General features: G+C 39.9%; 3 protein-coding genes, 1 long non-coding RNA gene and 1 pseudogene across 4 annotated transcripts; 3 read left to right on the top strand and 2 right to left on the bottom strand.

Annotated features, from left to right (window-relative positions):
* The first annotated feature begins 1,496 nt into the window (after positions 1-1,496).
* LOC123002844 (histone H2B-like) lies at positions 1,497-2,336 on the top strand (annotated as a pseudogene).
* Positions 2,337-9,382: 7,046 nt separating this feature from the next.
* LOC138914988 (uncharacterized) lies at positions 9,383-10,947 on the top strand. The gene is made up of 3 exons (XR_011420689.1): positions 9,383-9,775; positions 9,990-10,065; positions 10,683-10,947. It is a non-coding gene; the product is annotated as an uncharacterized lncRNA (long non-coding RNA).
* Positions 10,948-14,913: 3,966 nt separating this feature from the next.
* Positions 14,914-15,666, bottom strand: LOC123002827 (histone H1-like). The gene has a single exon (XM_044393462.2). It carries the CDS (start codon positions 15,664-15,666, stop codon positions 14,914-14,916), a length of 753 nt encoding a protein of 250 aa, XP_044249397.2.
* Positions 15,667-17,445: 1,779 nt separating this feature from the next.
* On the bottom strand, positions 17,446-17,856 carry LOC138914853 (histone H3). Its single transcript, XM_070219549.1, has one exon. It carries the CDS (start codon positions 17,854-17,856, stop codon positions 17,446-17,448), a length of 411 nt encoding a protein of 136 aa, XP_070075650.1.
* Positions 17,857-18,137: 281 nt separating this feature from the next.
* Positions 18,138-18,449, top strand: LOC138914852 (histone H4). Its single transcript, XM_070219548.1, has one exon. It carries the CDS (start codon positions 18,138-18,140, stop codon positions 18,447-18,449), a length of 312 nt encoding a protein of 103 aa, XP_070075649.1.
* Positions 18,450-18,482: the final 33 nt, after the last annotated feature.

Below are 18,482 nucleotides of genomic sequence, written 5' to 3'. Positions count from 1 at the left end.
ATAATTTTGCAGTTTAGTAAGGCTTTAAGTTTAAAAATAAGTTTTATTTGGTCGGATTTTTGAATTGTTATTTTCCAGAGGACTTCCTTAAACTGCTTAACGGACAGAAATACAAGCTCAGGTATTGATTCGGCTAGGGCTTTTTTAATTTCCGATTCCTCATACACGCTTGGAGGAAGTTTTTTCAGAATAACCGTATGAGGTTTTAATTGTTTGGGCGTGTACGTGAAATAGCGGGTGTTACGTTCAGTTAAAAGTGTCTTGGTTTTCTCAAACTCTTCTAAGGAGAAAAGTTTAATATTTGTCCTATTTTTGTTAATAATGTTTAGAATAAAGTCTTCCGGCTTAATTATAGTTTTCAGACATATTTGTAAAAGTTTTGGATTTTGATTAAAAACTACAATAACTGGTAAATTTTTTACTTGTTTAGGTACTGCAGTTGTTGTTGTCACAGGTGATGTCGCAGTCGCTGCTGTCATCTTTGATCGCTTTTTGTTGGCGATCGGCTTTCCGAGCCTGGGAAAGTCCTGGTTGTTCTTGTTGTCGTCGTTGTTTAACAGAGCAAATTTGTTGTTTTTGATGGCTGCTGATTCGGCACGTTCGTCCTTCAGGCGCTGGTTTTCTTGACGTAGGATGGCTAATTCCTCCATTATGCTGTCTAGCTGTTCTTTGGTGATGAGGGCTTCGAGTTCTTCCTCGTCTTCCCCCTCAGTTTCGTAAGAATCTTCCGAGTAGTCCTCTTCTTCACTGTTCTCAGAAGTACGGTTTTTTTCGCGCTGGCGCTTTATGGAGCTTAGGTCGATCTCCATTTTCAAAATGTTGGAGGTATTGGGCTCAGGTGTTGCTGTCGGATCCATATTATTTGTAGCCAAAGACATATTAACCGGCTCGATTGAGGCACGATTAATTTTCCTGGTGAGATGTGATGATGTTAGGTAAGGTGCATTTCGCGTTTTACCCAGATGTTTAATTGTTTTGCTTTTTGTGTTATTAATAAGTTCAGGTTTTTTTATGCCTAAAGACGTTGAATAAGCAGCGATCTGCTCATTAAATGTACTCGGATCCACTTTGGTATCTTGTTTTTCACTCACGGTATTTGGTAAAATTTCAGTCACTATCTGTATATTACTGGATATTTTCAGTCACTATCTGTATATTCTTGTATTTTCAGTCACTATCTGTATAATAAACTTCGCTTTCTGACAATTTTCTAAGTTCCCGGAAACACAACTTCTTGGAAACCACCTTTTCCACGACCAGACATTTTGCTTTACGAGTATTTCACTTGGTTCACTTTACACACTGAAAACACACTGAATGCTCGCCCAGCCCCGGGTAGCCACGTATTTATACTTTTTCGTCTGCCTGCGCGTTCAGTTAGGGGTGGGTGCCATAGACCTGAAAACATTGCTCGAAAAAAAGTATAAAGCTGAACACTCTCTTCGCACCACTATGATCAGTGAATTGTGTTTGTGAAATCATAAGTGAAGTGAATAATGCCGCCTAAAACTAGTGGAAAGGCAGCCAAGAAGGCTGGCAAGGCCCAGAAGAACATCACCAAGACCGACAAGAAGAAGAAGCGCAAGAGGAATTAGAGCTACGCCATCTACATTTACAAGGTCCTGAAGCAGGTCCATCCTGACACCGGCATTTCGTCGAAGGCGATGAGCATTAGAGCTGCAAAAACATCGATGGTAGGCCCCATCGATAGTTTTGATAATTTGCAGAATTAACCTCGATACTATCGCGATAGTATCGCTCATACATAAACATTGGGAATCCTTTAAAAAATTAAACATTTTAATTGTTGAAAATTCAAAACGCAATTAGATTAATTTAAAGTAAGATCTTTTTAATACGTATCCATACATATGGATCAGTAATCAGTGATCAATTTTGTCTGCTGAACGCTTGTGATAAATTTCAATGACGTAAAAGTAAAAAACAGTGCGCGCGCAATCTGAAAAAAAATGTTGTTTCATAAAAATTAAAAATGGCTGAACAATTATAAAGAATTCCACCGAATTTATGGTTTTTTAAACTATCGTGATAGTCTGAAAAATATCGATGTCGGTCACCGGAGGCCAACCATCGATACTATCGATGGTTCCATCGATTATTTTGCAGCTCTAATGAGCATCATGAACAGCTTTGTGAATGATATCTTCGAGCGCATTGCTGCCGAGGCCTCTCGTCTGGCTCACTACAACAAGCGCTCGACCATCACCAGTCGGGAAATCCAAACGGCTGTTCGCCTGCTCCTGCCCGGAGAGTTGGCCAAGCACGCCGTTAGTGAGGGAACCAAGGCTGTCACCAAATACACCAGCTCCAAGTAATTTTCTCTTGCTGCGGATGCGGAGAAAGATCCAAAACGGCCCTTTTCAGGGCCACAACATATTTTACCAAAGAAACTAAATTTTCAATATACCATAAACCATTTGCCATTTGCCATAAAATATAAAATGATCAATTTGGTGCACCATTTTTTTAAAGGACTTAATCATTAACATCTATTTACAAAGAAATTGTGCAATGTCTCCTCTATGAACCTGGTATACTGATATACTTTCTACTGGCGGCCAGGTGCCACAATATAAATGGATACATTAAATGTACAATATGTTTTCAATTGAAAGTTCCTTTCTCTTGTTAACCAAAGTTGTAGCCCTGAAAAGGGCTTGTTAAACTAATTTCAGATTTCGAAATCTGAAATTGCGATTGCGAGCGTGTACCAGGTACTGTACTTTTTCACAATTTACTTCTTAGCAGCCGTAGTCTGTAACGGACATCCTATAAACAATAAGCTAAGGCTGGGTGTTACGGACGGGTCAGAGCGCACGCAAAAATGTCAATCGGCTTGGGCTCGTCGGCTAATGGGGTGGATCTTTGCTTTAACCCGTCATTGCCTCTTCGATTATTATCAAAACTCAGATTGCGTGCAAAGACAAACCAAACTAAGGCCGGGGAGAGAAAACACTACTACAACTCGGGCTATTGTCGGGCGTAAGGCCCCCTACATCTGTGATCGAGCCTACCGCTTTTCCACCTCAGCTGTTAATGAGGCGGCATTCAGCCCACCCTTCCATTGGCCGTTCCCTTACCATTTTCCTTTTTTTAGAACGGCCCCTTCGCGGTTACGGCTTCACGGGGGTCTCATGTCCGCCGAGGACAAACACACAAATTTACCACATTATAAACATCTTTTATTAACTAACAAATTAAAATACTAGACAAATCAATCTTGCTGAAAACCCTAACCGAGACTAACATGAAGTACAAGGAATAATATAAAAATAATATATAGGTATAAATATCATAAGAAAATGAATGGCGATAATATATAATAAATAGCATAAATATAATAAATATAATAGATAATTCTTATAAATAGAGAAGGGCGCAATAAATAGATTTTAAAATATATACGTTAAAAACCGGCATGCCAATTAGGTTTGCATTTACTTTAAATTTAAAAGAAAAACAAAGATAAGTGCCTTTTCATGGTGTGATTTTTCAACTTTTAATTACGTTACGTTACGTTGACATGTAACCGTTCCCACTTGCCTACGAAATCAAAACATGAGTGCCAACGCAAAACCATTTACGATATTGCCGTTGAGTGCGTTTAGGCTGAGCAAATCTACGGTATTGGCACCAAATTTCGCTATTGTCTTCACTTCTTACTCTTCGGCCATTACGTAATGCCGATTATACTGATGGAAAAATTTTTAATTCAGCAAATTAAATTATTGAATTTTTTTGTTTTACCACATTACGAGATTTAGAAAATTTGAAATTGCCGCCTATCACCAAAAATTATATTTTTTTTTTATATTTTTTTAACGCTCACCAATTTTTCCAGATGCATCCCCGAAGAAAGCGCTTTTTCCGAAGACGGCTGAAAATGCTGCGAAATGAGAAAAAAGTATTTTTTGAGGGACACAGGGGCTTTCACTTTTTCATTTTCAAATTTCCTTTTTTTCAATTTTTTTTCCAGGGGGTAAGTGGCCATACGATTTTTTCTTTAGACTTTGTTTTTTTTTTCTTTTCTTCTACGAAAGAGGGAACACAATGCCGGAGTTTTGGCAGCACAAAAATACACTTTAAAATAAATTAAGAAAAAAACCACTTACAAAAAAATAAAAAAACTTATAAAAACTTAGGCCTATTTTTCCGCCATCTTGGGTATTTCTTCCCTTCTTTTTTTTTTCCTCTCCTCTTTCGCCGTTTGTGAGGTTACGGATTTTTCCACTGGCTTTTTTTTCTCGGATTTTGATTTCCTTTCTTTCCACTGCCACAAAAAAACTGAGGTTTTGGGGTCTTAGTCAAACAGAATCGGGGGTATTAAAAGAAGGTTTTTGCCGATTTACGCCTGCATTTAACAAAAATTCTTGCCGCGCCGCCCCGACACTCCTCGCCGAATATACACCGCGATGAAACTGCCGGCCTCTCCAAAATCGCACTCCAATGAGAGTTCTTTGCCGGGCGCTCAGCTGGCTGCAATCCAGAGTGTTCTCACTGCCGAATATCGTAGATATGCTTCTGATCGCCGAGCCCCTATAAATTGCACCAAGTTCTGCTGACCAAACCTTTTGATTTTTCTATTATTCTCTTTAAACTCACCCCGTTCTCAGGACTCAGCCAAAGTGAATTGACTCGTTTAAACACAAAAAAGTATTCTTTTCCACTTGGCAAAGGCTTACATGCCTGCCAGGCCCACGACTATGATTGATCTTGCGATGGCTTAAATTTTCCACGTCTCGATCAGTGGAGGGTTCAAAGGGAAAAGAACGCTGATGCCGCTTGCCAATGGCGGCAAGCCCCTTAACAGCCGAAATGGGAACCGCTCTCAGCAGAATCCAACTGACATTTCGCCCTGTTGACCTATCACGCTTTCTCTTACCCCTAAGCCTAGTTCGGCAACCACCCCACAGATGACGCCAGCTACGATGCGTTCCCACTTAGCTACCAGCGCTACAAAACTCCCCCCACAAGATCTGGAATGGGGTTTGACATCCCAAAACAGATCCAAACCAAGCAGGTAGCTGAACCTGCTTATTGTTTTAAATCCTTGGCATGATAACGGCCCAAGGAACGACCTTGCAAATCCTCCAGTTCATAGCATGAATTTCCTAGCTTTTTCTGGATTCTAGCCTTGAGATATAACGGACCGAGTTTCGCACTATAGCCTCCTGCAAAATTGCTCTGTCTAAAGTTTTTGCGATAAATCTCTTGACCTTCTTGGTACACCACCTCTCGAGACCGCAAGTTATACTGTCGTTCGTTCTTTTCATTCTGTTTTTGCATAACCTCTCGAGCCTTAGAACGCACCAACTCCAACGAATCTTCTTGAGTGAATCTGGCTGCTCTATCCTCAAGCATTCCGAGAGCTCTCAACAGCTTATAGGTCGAGCCAGATGAAACAAAATGCTGGCCAAAAGCCATGTAATAGGGTGTTGCGCCAATTCCCGAATGTATAGATGAACGCAAAGCACAGCAAATACTGCTAAGATATTCGTCCCAATCTTTCTGGTCTTCTCGGATATATGACCGTATTGCGGCTATCACTGACCTGTTTACTCGTTCAGAGGCATTTGCCTGCGGTGCGTACACAGCGGTCAAGTTATGGGAAATTTTGTACTGCTTCAGCAACTTTTGGAATGGCTCGGACTTAAACTGGGAGCCATTATCCGATACGATCGTTTCAGGCACCCCAAAAGTGTGAAACAATTCTTGCTGCAAGTACTTAACAACCACATCGGCAGTCATTTTCTTCACGGCTTTCAAAAAGACAAACTTTGAATAGTGGTCTAAAACTATAAAAATCCCCACATTCCCGGACCGCGATCGAGGATATGGGCCGAGGAAATCAATATATAGTCGCTGGAAAAATCTCTGCGATTCGGGAGCAATTCCTATTGGTGGCCGTTGAACTCTATTTGGAGCCTTTGTTTTTCGGCAGACGTCGCAACTACCTATGTATTCCTTCACATCTGTCACTAATCCTGGCCAGAAATAGTATCTGCGAATTCTTTCTAAGGTCTTGTGTACTCCACCATGAGACGCTAGCGGGTCATCGTGAGCCTTTTTCAACACATCAGGTACCAAGTCGCTTGGAATCCACAACTTCCACGCAAAGCTATCGTGCAACAAATCTCCAGTGGCATGATCAGTTCTGCGATACAAAAGTCCATCATCAACCCTTAAATCTGGAAATTTATCAATGTTTGCCTTAACCTTTTCCTGCAATTCTAAATATTCACTAGACTTAAAAGCTGAATCCTGCAAATCGACCATCAGACCGTGGTTGGCATCTATCGCTGCTAATTCCTCCTCATTCACACGTGATAAAGCGTCGGGAACCACATTAAGCCTACCACTTCGATGCTCGATTTTAAAGTTGAATCCTTGTAGCTTTAGCGACCAACGCGCTAGACGACTATGTAGATCTGTCTGGGTCATGAGCCATTTCAGGGACGCATGATCCGTGATCACGGTGAATTCATGGCCTTCTATATAAGCCCGAAACCTTTTTATGCAAACAATGGCTGCCAAACACTCTTGTTCTGTCACCGAGTAATTTCTTTGGGCCTTATTCAACTTCTTAGAAACGAATGCAATAGGAAACTCATCGCCTTCGTCGGTTTTCTGAACAAGGACACCACCGACACCAGATTTACTTGCATCACACTGAACAAAGAAAGGTTTAGAAAAATCAGGACTTCGAAGCACGGGCGCTGAGCAAAGCATGTCTTTCAGCGCTTCGAAAGATTCTCTGCCTTCAGGAGTCATTACAAACTTTTTCTTCGGCTTTAGAAGATCTGTGAGTGGAGCTGCAACAGAAGCGAAATTGTTTATGAACTTTCTATACCACCCCACCATACCAAGAAAACTTCGAAGTGATTTTAAAGATTTTGGCAATGGAAAATCCTTTACGGATTTCATGCAAAATTTGCTTTTGCCAACGTTAAGCGTTAAACCAGCGGCGCGTATTTGATCAGCAACCAAACTTAATACCGTCATATGGCCTTCGAATGTATCAGATACCACCAACAGGTCATCCAAGTACACAAATACTTCATTTCTCAATGATGCTGGAATCACTTTATCCATGAGCCGGGTCATTGTTTGGGACGCATTTGTCAAACCAAAGGGCATTACTTTGTACTGGTAGAGTGGCTTTCCAGGAATAGTAAAGGCTGTCTTCTCGCGAGAACTTGGCTCCAAAGGAATCTGCCAATAGGCATCTTTTAAATCTAAACTTGAAATAAATACTGCTTTGGGAAGTCTACCTAGTATACCGTCAATCTGCGGAAGTGGATATGCATCTTTTTTCGTAGCTAAGTTGACTTTTCTACTATCGAGACAGAGTCTTACTTTACCAGGCTTCTGTACTAACACCACAGGAGACGACCAAGGACTATCCGATTCCTCGATGACTCCGAGTTTAAGCATTCGGTCTATCTCAGCATACAACAATTTCTCAATGGCTGGGGACACCGGGAAATGCCGCTGTTTTACTGGCTTAGCATCTCCTGTGTCTATTGAATGTGAGATTAGCGTTGTTTTTCCTAACCCTGATACAGCAAACGAGGGAAACTTAGCAATTACTTTTTCCAAAACCGAATTCTGCTCGTCCGATAGCTCATGAGAATCGGACGCGATTTCGCTTATTTGCATTGCAGACGGTAACAGACCAAACCTGGACCAAAAGTCAATCCCTAAATAGAGGTCTTGGCTCAACGAGGGTATTATGTTTAGATCCAAATCCTTGACAACACCCTTGTATTGGACTGGAGTACGAAAACGTCCAACGACTTCTTGTCTTTTGCCATCAGCTGTGCAAGCTGCTGTAGCGACTGGTTTGAACGGATGTCTACTTTGAATTATTTGTTTTGCCAAATTCCCTCCTATCACACTGATTGCTGCCCCTGTATCCAACAGTCCTATGACTATCCTATCTAAAAGTCGAACCTCCGCATAGGGTCGCTTATCATTTCCTTTAAACCGAATTGTATTTACTGTTTTTACCGATTTCCAATATGATCGCATGCGTTTTGTATGCCTTGATATGGATCTGCATGGAACCTTAGAATTATTATTGAGAAGCTGCTGCTTAGCAAGTTGAGGCCAAAAATTCGGATGAATTCTTTCCTCGCCTGACATATCTGTGTTATTTTCTTCAAGTTTTGACGATGACGATTCTACTGGCTCAGCTCGGTGTTCGTGGCTTTGTTTTTCTGAGCACCCAGTTGCTGACGATACTGTGTGCCCTGCTTTACGTTTTTTTGGCAACGAGCACAGTGAGTTTTCAGAATATTTTTAGCCCCACAACCCCAACAGAAAATTCTTTTCTTTTCATGGCAATCTTGGTGACGATGGCCCTCTTTATGACAATTCCAGCAAATCAAAGCCAAGGCACCAACTTCGAATTCATCATCATCTGAAAACATAACGCGCTCCTCGAGATCCTCTTCTTCTACCAGCTCAGCCACTTGTCTCCGAAAGGGAACAACCTTTTGATACCCTTGATTTTTCCTAACATCGTCTAGGAAACTCTCACGGCGACGGCAAACTTCCCTTAAACGATCCACAGAATGTATGGCTACATTTAGCAATTCGTGCCTAATTTCTGGTCTCAAATTTCTCTTCAGAATATCGACCACTGTGAACTCCTCTAAAGGCACTGCCAATCCGTCCATCATCTGCATAATTGCGTCGTGAAAGCTGTCGAAATTCTCCTTTTCCTTTTGCTTGCGATCACGAATAGCTTCCCTAATGTCAACATCAGTACGGGTGTCTCTAAATTGTTTCCTAAAAGCTTGACAAAGCAGATCCCATTTCAAAATTGGAGATGTTTTATGGAACCGCCAATAAAAATCTCTGGCTTTGCCTTCAAAAAGCATGCTGGCATTACTGCACAAAATGGTAAAATTCCCTTCAAGTGTCTGGCGAGTGAGAGCTTCCACCCTGTATATAAAATTGTCGACACTAAGACCATCTTGATTTCCGCTAAAACGAATCTTCCAACCATTCATAATATGCGCAACCTTATCTGGCCTTTGGGCTAAATCAGAGACAAAACTTCGCTGTGACCCTGGTCCAGGACCGTGGCCGCCAACAAAACCTAGAACATTGTCTAAGTTTATCTCCGGAAGTCTACCAGGCGATGGTTGGCCACTAGGAGGAAGACTACCGCGCTGAGATAGCTGCTCACTAATTGGTTGTAACTGAGCTGCTATGGTTGACTGAATTAGCTGTCCCATCTCCCTTGATAGTTGGGCCATTAATTCGCTTTGCATTCCTCGGACGGCCTCTGCACTCATAAAAATTAATTTCTAAATTTTGGAAATCTCGCCATTGAATCGGCCTACCTTTGAAAATAGAAAAAAAATTTCTTGTTATTAGAAAATTTGCGTTTGAATACAGAAAACCTTTCTTGATGGAAAAAATTCAAGAAAGAATTTTTCTTAAAAATAGAAAAATGAAAATCTCATATGTCTGTTTTGCCGTCGCAGCCAAAACATTTTTGTACGTATTTTAGGACAAAATCACCTTTGAATATATGAATGAAATGACCCTAGAATATAGGAAAGTAGCCATTGACTTCCTTCGGCTGCCGAATGTTAACGACAAGAAAAACGAAGTGGGACGAAGGCCTACCCGGCTACCGACTTCTCTGATCCCCCGAGCGTCAGTTGTGAAAAAAATTCGTGAGTGATGGACGTGATTTTCAAGCGGATAAGAGGTGAAGCCTTTTTCCAAATATTCAAAGGTATGTAAATATATAATTTTTTGTGTAGCGGGCGTACAATTGTATGTATGTAATTAAAGGATAAATTTCAAATCTCTTTACCAAGCGTATACCAATTCAGTTGAATTGTTTTTTAGCTAAGAGCTACGTACATACATACATTTGTATATAAATTTGTGGGTGTAGAGTTCTATAATAACTTTATCCTATCACTCGCATTTTATTTATTTTTCAGAGTGAAAATACCTGCAGTTGCATCAGCCAAATAATTTGTTTGGCGAAGCTGTAATTTTGTTTTAAAACATTCTAAGGTAAGAAAAATATGTTGTATTTGTTTGACATACTTACGGCATACTTGCGGCTCACCCGATCTGAAACCCGATTTTCAACCCTTTCATATTCTGCTCCTCTCTCTCGCTCGCTTGACCTACGCGTCGCGAGTTCTCTCTGCTCCTTCTTAAAAATGACATGATCTGCCCTGCTTACATTCGGTCTCCCTTCGCGCAAAGGACTGTATGTAAATATATATGTATGTATGTACGTGTCTCATCCGTGCCACTCTCTCTCTCTGAAATTCGATTTTCAACCCTTCATTTTCTACCTGTCTTGCTCCTCTCTCTCGGTCGTCTGACCCATGGTGGAACTATACAAGGTGATCTCGTCGCGAGAGCTGCCCTCTTTTGAGGACGTTATTTGTGCCAGTCTCTATCTAGCTATCTCATTCTATCGCCTAAGAGAGACAGAGAGGTAAACATATTTAACGTCCTCAGCAGAGCTGACGAGACCACCTTGTATAGTTCCACCATGGTCTGACCAACGTGTTTGTATTTTGGCTATTATTAGCATTACATTATTTCAAAAAAGTTGTTTATCTAAAAACAAATCTATCAATGATTAATGATATATCCCAATAACTCTTTTTTTCTAGATGAGGAAAGGCGAAGAAAATGGATCACCTTAGGTCATATGAAGTTCAACAGACCTTGGGTAATAACAATGTTTTCTTGAGTCAAAAATGTGTTATTTAAAAATGTTTAAATGTTAAGTGTTAAATGTTTTAAATGTAAATAAATATAATATGCAAAAGAAAAAACCAAGTTACATTTTATTTTTAGGGTTTCAGTGTTAATATTAAACTTCCTTTCAAGAAATATTATTTCTTAAATCAAGAAATAAAATTTCTTGAAAGGAAATTTAAACAAGAAAGAATTTTTCTTGTTTAAAAAGTGGCTTTCTAAAAAACCCTTTTCTTGTTTTAAGAAATTTAATTTCTTGAAACAAGAAACAAACCACCTTTGAAACAAGAATCGCCTTTCTTGTTTTAAGAAATATTTTTTCTTGTTTTTATGGTGGCTTTCTAAAAAACCCTTTCTTGTTTTAAGAAATATAATTTCTTAAAACAAGAAATATTTTTTCTGGTTTTAATGGTGCCTTTCAAAAAAACCATTTCTTGAAACAACGGTGAGGTCGCCTTTGGCAAAAATTCAAGAAAGAATTTTCTAGATTTTAAGGAAATTCTTCGATTTTTTTTTATGAGTGTGATATGGCAGTTGTTATAGCTTCGGTTTGTCCTGCATTTGAATCCGATGGCTGGCGAACCGACTGATTTAAGCCACCTGAAGTACCTGGACTATCAAGATTTATTTTGCCCTGCGACCTGGTATTGGGCGTACCCGGTTTCTCAAAGCAGACTGTGCTACAGGTTGGACAAGTTGGTTTCTTTTTGGCATAAATGGCAATACACGATTTGTGAAATTCGTGTCCACATTTGGTTTTAAAAACTGTCGCAGCTGTTACCCCTTTTCCACACAGCACGCATTCTGGTGCTGGCGGAAAACTATCGTTTTCCTCATCAGCCATCTTCAAACTTCAATATAAATGCAATAAATAATTACAAAAACAAAGAATAATAAGCTCTACACAAAAAGATAATAATAAGAGAATAAATTTAATAAATAAATAAGTTAAAAACTAGAATTTATCCTATGCAAATCAAATAGCAAACCAAACACCTGATTTCTTATTCCCCTTTGACTCGGATTCTTATCTCAAAAGTTCAATGCCCTCCAACGCAGAAATCAGCTGTTCCTTGCTTTTCGCTCAGCTTTAATATAAGTGCATGTAAGCGAATGTATGTATAAGAACCGAACAAAAACACTGAGAACAAAAATAGTGCTCAACAAAAAAACGAAAATAAAATTTCTCAAACAAAATCGTTTGCCTCTAGCGTGACTAATTCCCCTGCGAAAACCAAATTTCAGACGTCGATCAAACAAGTGTAAAGAGAATTGGACAAAAAACTAAAAAAATATATAACTGGGCATGCGTATGGACTGCGCTTATCTCTAAACAAGCAACAACAACAACACAAAGCTAAATGCAAATCGTGGTCAGCGAGCGGTCCGCTCAGACTGCGTTCCAAACGATTTCGCCCATATGCCCTTATGCACTGATCTTATCAGCTAGTCTTATAACGTGGGCACTTAATTTCTTTTCAAAGAATTTTTCTAAGTGCATCCAAAGCGTATGACTGTGTACTGATTTTTTTACGACGGAATGAATACCCTGTATTTGACATCGGACGTGGCTAGGCGAACTGTTAATAATAACTGCAGGCCTATAAATCCTATGCGTCTTAATGTTAAAGTTAAGGTACTCAAATAAAATAACTGAATGAAAAGTAAAGAAAATTGTTTTTGCATTTCGTCAGTCGTGGCCGATTCCTAATTACGCGAAATTCTGGCAATCGTTTTCCAAGCGCCTGATTGTGCTTTTGCAAAAACAAAAATGAATGCGGACAAGTATAAAACATGCGTCGGAACGATATTTCTATAACTTTAAAGTGAATTTGTATTTTTAAAAAAAATGTGGATGGGTGTAGTAGAGTGTGGGTGGTAGACTGAAAAAAAATTCAGCCCCACGTTGGGCGCCAGAATAATTATAATAATCTTACTAACAACTAATTATTTATAAATGTAACGGACATCCTATAAACAATAAGCTAAGGCTGGGTGTTACGGACGGGTCAGAGCGCACGCAAAAATGTCAATCGGCTTGGGCTCGTCGGCTAATGGGGTGGATCTTTGCTTTAACCCGTCATTGCCTCTTCGATTATTATCAAAACTCAGATTGCGTGCAAAGACAAACCAAACTAAGGCCGGGGAGAGAAAACACTACTACAACTCGGGCTATTGTCGGGCGTAAGGCCCCCTACATCTGTGATCGAGCCTACCGCTTTTCCACCTCAGCTGTTAATGAGGCGGCATTCAGCCCACCCTTCCATTGGCCGTTCCCTTACCATTTTCCTTTTTTTAGAACGGCCCCTTCGCGGTTACGGCTTCACGGGGGTCTCATGTCCGCCGAGGACAAACACACAAATTTACCACATTATAAACATCTTTTATTAACTAACAAATTAAAATACTAGACAAATCAATCTTGCTGAAAACCCTAACCGAGACTAACATGAAGTACAAGGAATAATATAAAAATAATATATAGGTATAAATATCATAAGAAAATGAATGGCGATAATATATAATAAATAGCATAAATATAATAAATATAATAGATAATTCTTATAAATAGAGAAGGGCGCAATAAATAGATTTTAAAATATATACGTTAAAAACCGGCATGCCAATTAGGTTTGCATTTACTTTAAATTTAAAAGAAAAACAAAGATAAGTGCCTTTTCATGGTGTGATTTTTCAACTTTTAATTACGTTACGTTACGTTGACATGTAACCGTTCCCACTTGCCTACGAAATCAAAACATGAGTGCCAACGCAAAACCATTTACGATATTGCCGTTGAGTGCGTTTAGGCTGAGCAAATCTACGGTATTGGCACCAAATTTCGCTATTGTCTTCACTTCTTACTCTTCGGCCATTACGTAATGCCGATTATACTGATGGAAAAATTTTTAATTCAGCAAATTAAATTATTGAATTTTTTTGTTTTACCACATTACGAGATTTAGAAAATTTGAAATTGCCGCCTATCACCAAAAATTATATTTTTTTTTTTATATTTTTTTAACGCTCACCAATTTTTCCAGATGCATCCCCGAAGAAAGCGCTTTTTCCGAAGACGGCTGAAAATGCTGCGAAATGAGAAAAAAGTATTTTTTGAGGGACACAGGGGCTTTCACTTTTTCATTTTCAAATTTCCTTTTTTTCAATTTTTTTTCCAGGGGGTAAGTGGCCATACGATTTTTTCTTTAGACTTTGTTTTTTTTTTCTTTTCTTCTACGAAAGAGGGAACACAATGCCGGAGTTTTGGCAGCACAAAAATACACTTTAAAATAAATTAAGAAAAAAACCACTTACAAAAAAATAAAAAAACTTATAAAAACTTAGGCCTATTTTTCCGCCATCTTGGGTATTTCTTCCCTTCTTTTTTTTTTCCTCTCCTCTTTCGCCGTTTGTGAGGTTACGGATTTTTCCACTGGCTTTTTTTTCTCGGATTTTGATTTCCTTTCTTTCCACTGCCACAAAAAAACTGAGGTTTTGGGGTCTTAGTCAAACAGAATCGGGGGTATTAAAAGAAGGTTTTTGCCGATTTACGCCTGCATTTAACAAAAATTCTTGCCGCGCCGCCCCGACACTCCTCGCCGAATATACACCGCGATGAAACTGCCGGCCTCTCCAAAATCGCACTCCAATGAGAGTTCTTTGCCGGGCGCTCAGCTGGCTGCAATCCAGAGTGTTCTCACTGCCGAATATCGTAGATATGCTTCTGATCGCCGAGCCCCTATAAATTGCACCAAGTTCTGCTGACCAAACCTTTTGATTTTTCTATTATTCTCTTTAAACTCACCCCGTTCTCAGGACTCAGCCAAAGTGAATTGACTCGTTTAAACACAAAAAAGTATTCTTTTCCACTTGGCAAAGGCTTACATGCCTGCCAGGCCCACGACTATGATTGATCTTGCGATGGCTTAAATTTTCCACGTCTCGATCAGTGGAGGGTTCAAAGGGAAAAGAACGCTGATGCCGCTTGCCAATGGCGGCAAGCCCCTTAACAGCCGAAATGGGAACCGCTCTCAGCAGAATCCAACTGACATTTCGCCCTGTTGACCTATCACGCTTTCTCTTACCCCTAAGCCTAGTTCGGCAACCACCCCACAGATGACGCCAGCTACGATGCGTTCCCACTTAGCTACCAGCGCTACAAGTCTTGGCTTTCGGCTTCTTAGCGGTAGCAGGAGCAGCTGCTTTCTTCACCGCCTTTTTGGGTTTAGCAGACGCCGCTGGTTTGGCTTTTGGTGCTTTGGCCGCCTTCGGCTTCGCTGCCGTCGACTTGGCCTTTGTTGCTGCTGGCTTTGCCTTTACGGTTCCAGTTTTCTTGGCATCCTTGGCCTTCGTCTTCTCCGTTTTCTTCTTCTCGGCGGTCTTTTTGGTGGCAACAGCCTTCTTAGCCTTGGGCTTCTTGTCGGCAGCTCCCGTGGCAGCCTTCTTGGCGGTGGCTCCGGTCTTCTTGGCGGCTACCTTCTTGCTTTTCACTTTCTTCTCAGCAGACGCAACCTTTGGCTTGGGATCCTTCTTGGCGGAGGCCGACAGTTTAAATGAGCCAGACGCACCCTTTCCCTTTGTTTGAATCAGCTTTCCATTGACCACGGCAGATTTCAAGTACTTCTTGATGAATGGAGCCAGCTTCTGGGCATCGCATTTATAAGTGGCACTGATATATTTCTTGATTGCCAGAAGCGATGAGCCGCCACGCTCCTTCAAATTCTTGATGGAAGCGTCTACCATTTGCTGAGTTGGCGGATGCGATGGCGGGGCAGTGGTCTTCTTTGCCTTTGTAGCAGCGGATCCAGATGCCTTTTTGGCGGCCACCTTCTTCTCAACTGGCGCTGGTGGGGCAGCCACTGGGGAAGCGGACGTTGCCACTGCAGAATCAGACATTTTTATTCACTGAAATACACTTTTTTGTTTAGAAAATGGCGCGCGCGCTCGTTACCGACCTCCTTCGTTCGGATGAGAATCGAGGAGGAGAGCACTTTAACTGTGGGTCTGGCATCAGTCATTTGCTCTGCTAATGTTTGCTTGAAGTGCAAACTTATTTTCTTGTTTTCAGTGCTTAAGATTTTAAATAGAAAATATGTTTTTATTGGTATACATCCTTAAAAGATGAATTAATCAATTACCGTTTTCGAATTGTAAGTATCTTGTTTTTGTGACTTTTTATTGCTGCATGAACTTCAACATTGACATTCGTAACATGAACAATTTTTTTAAAAACCCATTTTAAAATATGAAATCTCTGAAATGCTTGGAATCTTGTTAATAAAAAATAAAATTCGAACCTTTTACTTTACGAAAAACCAAAAATATAATCACTTATCATTAATTTAGGTATTTTAATTCTTGTTTCAAGTTGTCCCTTGGCTACGTACAAAGTTGTCTATCAGACTACATTCGATAATAGTTTTCGGACTGTTAAAAATATTAATCTTTCGAAACATTACATTTATTTGCAATTTTATGAAATGAATTTTGTCTTTGTTTAAGTGGATTTAGCTTTTCAGGCAATTTTATAAATAGTTTTTCCAAATTCGGATACTTTGCGTCCCATATATGAATTAGGTAGAGGCCGCACTGAATTTTACATTAAAAAAAAAACATAAAATACATATTTTTGATTCTTTTTTTTATTTAACATAATAAGTAAAGCATTGAATAGTGTATATGTGTTATTTTCAGACTGTTTTTAATAATATTTCGATTTTTTACTGATGTCTAATGCTGAGCGTTCTTGTCCCATTAAACCACACACATTTTAAAAGTGTGCGGCTTCACGCACTCAATTTTTCTTACAAAAAAACATAAATTATATAATTTTGAATCTTTTTTTATATAATATAATAAATAATACATTGAATAATGTATATGTTTTATTTTCAGACTGTTTTTAATAATTTTTCGAATTTTTAATTATGTCTAATGTTGAGCGTTTTTGTCCCATTGAACCACACTCATTTTTAGAGTGTGCGTACGTAGAAGTCGCACTCATTTAACCTAAAAAAACATAAAATATGTAATTTTGAATCTTTTTTTATTAAATATAATAAATAATGCATTAAATAATGTATATGTTTTATTTTCAGACTGTTTTAAATAAGTTTTCAATTTATTACTTATGTTTAACGTTGAGCGTTCTTGTCCCATTAAACCATACTAATTTTAAAAGTTTGCCGAAATCACAAGTGAAATGTTTTTAAAAACATATTTTAAAATAAGAAATTAAACATATATTGTCACGTTCGTTGATAAACATTAAAGTTAAAGTCATTTACATCAAGATATGACACAAAATGCTGTCTTTTATAACTTGTTTTATATTTACCCAAGACAAAAATACTCCACTGAATGGTTCATAGACATAGGTCGCCATGAAGTTAGCGATTAAGAAAAAATATAAAATCTGTAATTTTCTAATCTTATTTTGTTTCATTATGTTCACTAGGATATAATAAGAATATATTTGATAGATTTTCGATTTTTTTCTGATGTTTGAAAGTATTGACCATGTCTTTCATACTTCCGACTATTTCTTAATTTTATCTACGTGGAAGCTTGCTGAATTAAAATTAATATCTCATTGAACGTAATTTGTGGTCCTGAAAAGGACCGATTTGTACAAAATATGCTGGAGCATTGGCAGCCAGTTGAAGCCGTCTCAACTTAAGCTCGCTCGCCGCGAATGCGACGGGCCAACTGGATGTCCTTGGGCATGATGGTGACACGCTTGGCATGAATGGCGCACAAGTTAGTATCTTCAAAGAGGCCAACCAGATAGGCTTCGCTAGCTTCCTGCAGAGCCATCACCGCCGAGCTCTGGAATCGCAGGTCAGTCTTGAAGTCCTGAGCGATTTCACGCACCAGACGCTGGAAAGGCAGTTTGCGGATCAGCAGCTCGGTACTCTTCTGGTAGCGACGGATCTCACGCAGGGCAACAGTTCCAGGGCGATAGCGATGGGGCTTCTTCACGCCTCCGGTGGCTGGGGCGCTCTTACGAGCGGCCTTAGTAGCCAGTTGTTTGCGTGGCGCCTTGCCACCAGTCGATTTGCGAGCGGTTTGCTTGGTACGGGCCATTTTCGAATTCACTGCTGTTCACGTTCACTTCACGTTTCAAAACACAATAAACGATCGCCGCATTTGCTACCTACTTATATAGCAAAACGTGGAGGGTTGAAAAGAGAGAGAAGCAGAGGCCATCTCATTTGTCGAGCGGAGAGCGAGGCGGACATATCGTTCGGACTCGCTCGTGTTTCTGGCGTTTTAGGTATATATAGGGGCACGCCGAAAATTTGGAATTAGTTCTTCAGTGACTTTCGTGCAGTGTGTTAACGTGTTAACAGTAGAAAAGAGTGAAAATGACTGGTCGCGGTAAAGGAGGCAAAGGCTTGGGAAAAGGAGGCGCCAAGCGTCATCGCAAAGTGCTGCGTGATAACATCCAGGGTATCACGAAGCCAGCTATCCGCCGTTTGGCTCGTCGTGGCGGCGTAAAGCGCATCTCTGGACTCATTTACGAGGAAACACGTGGCGTTCTGAAGGTGTTCTTGGAGAACGTTATCCGTGATGCCGTCACCTACACCGAACACGCCAAGAGGAAGACTGTCACAGCCATGGATGTTGTGTACGCCCTGAAGAGGCAAGGCCGCACCCTGTACGGCTTCGGCGGTTAAAAAACTAGTACAGCTTGTACTTCATTCTGCAAT

This window comes from Drosophila takahashii, chromosome 2L (assembly GCF_030179915.1).
Source record: "Drosophila takahashii strain IR98-3 E-12201 chromosome 2L, DtakHiC1v2, whole genome shotgun sequence".
NCBI lineage: Eukaryota > Metazoa > Arthropoda > Insecta > Diptera > Drosophilidae > Drosophila > Drosophila takahashii.
Note: the sequence above shows the minus strand (reverse complement) of the source record. Positions and strands in the feature narration are given on the sequence as shown.

Coding starts and splice junctions, on each gene's coding strand:
- LOC138914853 (XM_070219549.1), bottom strand. CDS start 17,856: ATGGCCCGTACCAAGCAAACCGCTCGCAAATCGACTGGTGGCAAGGCG.
- LOC138914852 (XM_070219548.1), top strand. CDS start 18,138: ATGACTGGTCGCGGTAAAGGAGGCAAAGGCTTGGGAAAAGGAGGCGCC.
- LOC123002827 (XM_044393462.2), bottom strand. CDS start 15,666: ATGTCTGATTCTGCAGTGGCAACGTCCGCTTCCCCAGTGGCTGCCCCA.